Below are 2,368 nucleotides of genomic sequence, written 5' to 3'. Positions count from 1 at the left end.
TATATATATATATATGTTTGTACATGTGGATTCTAGTATAAGACACATCAGAGAATATTCTGGCTCTGGATGCGACAATAAAAAGAAGTTGTACCGATGATAGGATAGTGTTAAATTAGTAAACTACATAGTAGTAGTACTAGTAGTAGTACTACATAGGACGATATGAACGAAGGAGACAAAAGACTTTGTCATCGCTACGGTAGTATGATCGTTAAACGTGATAAAGATCCCTTACCTATCAATCGATCCACGTATCTATTGAAATATGAATATTTATATATATATATAAATTGTAGTGTGCCCTTTCACGACTGAATATATGAAATATATGAAACAGAACAGAAAAAGAATGTGTCGTGTTTACAATTACTAGGATATTGTATAGTAGCGTCAGGATACCTACGTAGTGCCCGATCTTATGTTAATATTATTACAAGGATGTGACATATTGGAACCTGTCACGATGACATACCACAAAAGATGGTGGCAGAATCGGAATGTGTACGTCAAAGTGTATTCGTTTTGGCAGATTTGGCCAATATCACAATATTGCCAAGAAGTCGATATATATATTCGAAATTGGAGACCAAATCAAAGATCGACCAATCAAAACCCAGATCAAGAATCAAGTAGCCAATCAAATTATCCACTATTCGACCGACAATGGACGAATTTTACATACAAAGGTCAGCACAAAAGTCAGCCACATTTTGGGAAAATTGACAATAATATAATCTTTTGCATTGAAATAAATACCTACCCAATTTATTACGACCATCTCGATCAGAATTGTAATCAACTAACCAAGATGTCCGAGGGACTAACTAGTAGACGATATAGTTAGTATGCACGTGATAGATACGGACACTTGAAACGATTGAAATAACTTCAATAACTCATATATTCATAGACGAAAAATGCTCAGACGAATATGTAGGGAAAGTATAGTTATAATTTTTTAACATGCAAATACAAATCCACATGTATAATAGATCCATACTAAGCTTGATGTCATTCGACGAGTTTTCATTTCCCCATATACATACACAGTCTTTTACAATTCACGCATTGTGACCGACCCAAAAGAAGTGGATAAGTTTGTATAGTACGAGTTTTATAGTTGAGAATATTAACGGTTGAGTATGTGTGTACATGCTTGGTCAGTCTTGGATCGATGAGTTATGCTGGAATATATAACGACAATATGATCCCAAATCAGTAACTAACTATAGAAACCAAATACAAAGTATTAACAGCATAGTACTTGACTTCCATGTATATTGGACATGCAAAGTCTAGAATTCGCAACTGTGCTATGGACCATCAAATTGGACTTTTCAAAGCTACCAGTGTGATGTGAATAATATATATATATATATAATTATATTTATTCTCGTGATAATATTTCAAGGTGAAGTATGACGCTTCGTGGTGACAGACACACATCAACTGCATGATTAAAAAAGACGGATATATATATATATATTATATATAATCTCTCGACATATATAATTTCACGATGGTATTCGTATGGGGCTTAGTCAAGATTCTGAATCGTTATGACGACTTGCAGTGTTTTCTCATACAATGACTGACGGCATGATAGACTAGGGAGCTCTCACAACATCATCCCATGGACACCGCGAGGAAACTTCAGATTCTTTCCAACTCTGACAGACAGCAGACCTTGTTCTCGTTGGATGCCAGACCCTACATGACCACATACGAGGTCGATGGTGCTACATGGCTAGACACAAGGTCGATGGTAGTGGATGTCGATGCTACAGACAGCAGTGAACCACCAGTGCCTGCTGCCGTACATGGTACTACACGTGGGATAGCCACCGTTGCAGCTTTGGTGCCTTCCTCGACACTGCCTGGGCGATAAGTCCGACCGCCACCACACACAAGAACGAGTCCATCCATGTACATGTCACTGTCTTGCATGTGCCCACCGAAGGTTCGTGCACTGTTGCCTTCCTCGGAGATGCGCAGTGCCGGCATCAGTGCCCGCTGAGGAATAAGCAATCATCCGGATACAAAATTGGACAAGTAAACTACGGAGAAGGCCCAGTGTATCCGGATGCGTGGGGGGGAATACAATATGTCACCGCTGAATAACTCCCCAAACTCAACATACTTGTGAATTGTATGAACCATTCGATTCCGTGTATTTCGCTGGTCCACATCGTTGGGTCTTTATTGGACATGCGAGTAGTAAAAAAGTGCAGCTGTGCGGTGTTTATGCCACCAAAGAGAACCATCCGGATAATCCGTTTCACAGGGGGTTTCGTGTTATGACATCGCTGGCTGCCGCCGAATGCGATGGTCAAGGCACAGGAACTGACAAGGGGGATGACATGGC

At 39.7% G+C, this 2,368-nt stretch overlaps 1 protein-coding gene across 3 annotated transcripts; it reads right to left on the bottom strand.

The window, feature by feature from the left end:
• Positions 1 to 298: 298 nt before the first annotated feature.
• H257_16885 (hypothetical protein) lies at positions 299 to 2,032 on the bottom strand. 3 transcript variants are annotated; one of them, XM_009845491.1, is made up of 2 exons: positions 764 to 2,032; positions 299 to 402 (listed from the first exon to the last, which is right to left on the bottom strand). In XM_009845491.1, the coding sequence occupies exon 1, from the start codon at positions 2,005 to 2,007 to the stop codon at positions 1,714 to 1,716; it is 294 nt and encodes a 97-aa protein (XP_009843793.1). In that variant the 5' UTR covers positions 2,008 to 2,032; the 3' UTR covers positions 299 to 402; positions 764 to 1,713. The 3 variants fall into 3 exon arrangements, with proteins under 3 accessions (XP_009843793.1, XP_009843795.1, XP_009843794.1); XM_009845493.1 differs by having other exon boundaries at positions 1,690 to 2,032; XM_009845492.1 differs by lacking the exon at positions 299 to 402 and having other exon boundaries at positions 1,474 to 1,784; positions 1,836 to 2,032.
• Positions 2,033 to 2,368: the final 336 nt, after the last annotated feature.

This window comes from Aphanomyces astaci (genome assembly GCF_000520075.1).
Source record: "Aphanomyces astaci strain APO3 unplaced genomic scaffold supercont1.93, whole genome shotgun sequence".
Classification (NCBI taxonomy): domain Eukaryota; phylum Oomycota; class Saprolegniomycetes; order Saprolegniales; family Verrucalvaceae; genus Aphanomyces; species Aphanomyces astaci.
The sequence above is the reverse complement of the archived record's forward strand: the minus strand, read 5'-3'. Positions and strand labels throughout refer to the sequence as shown.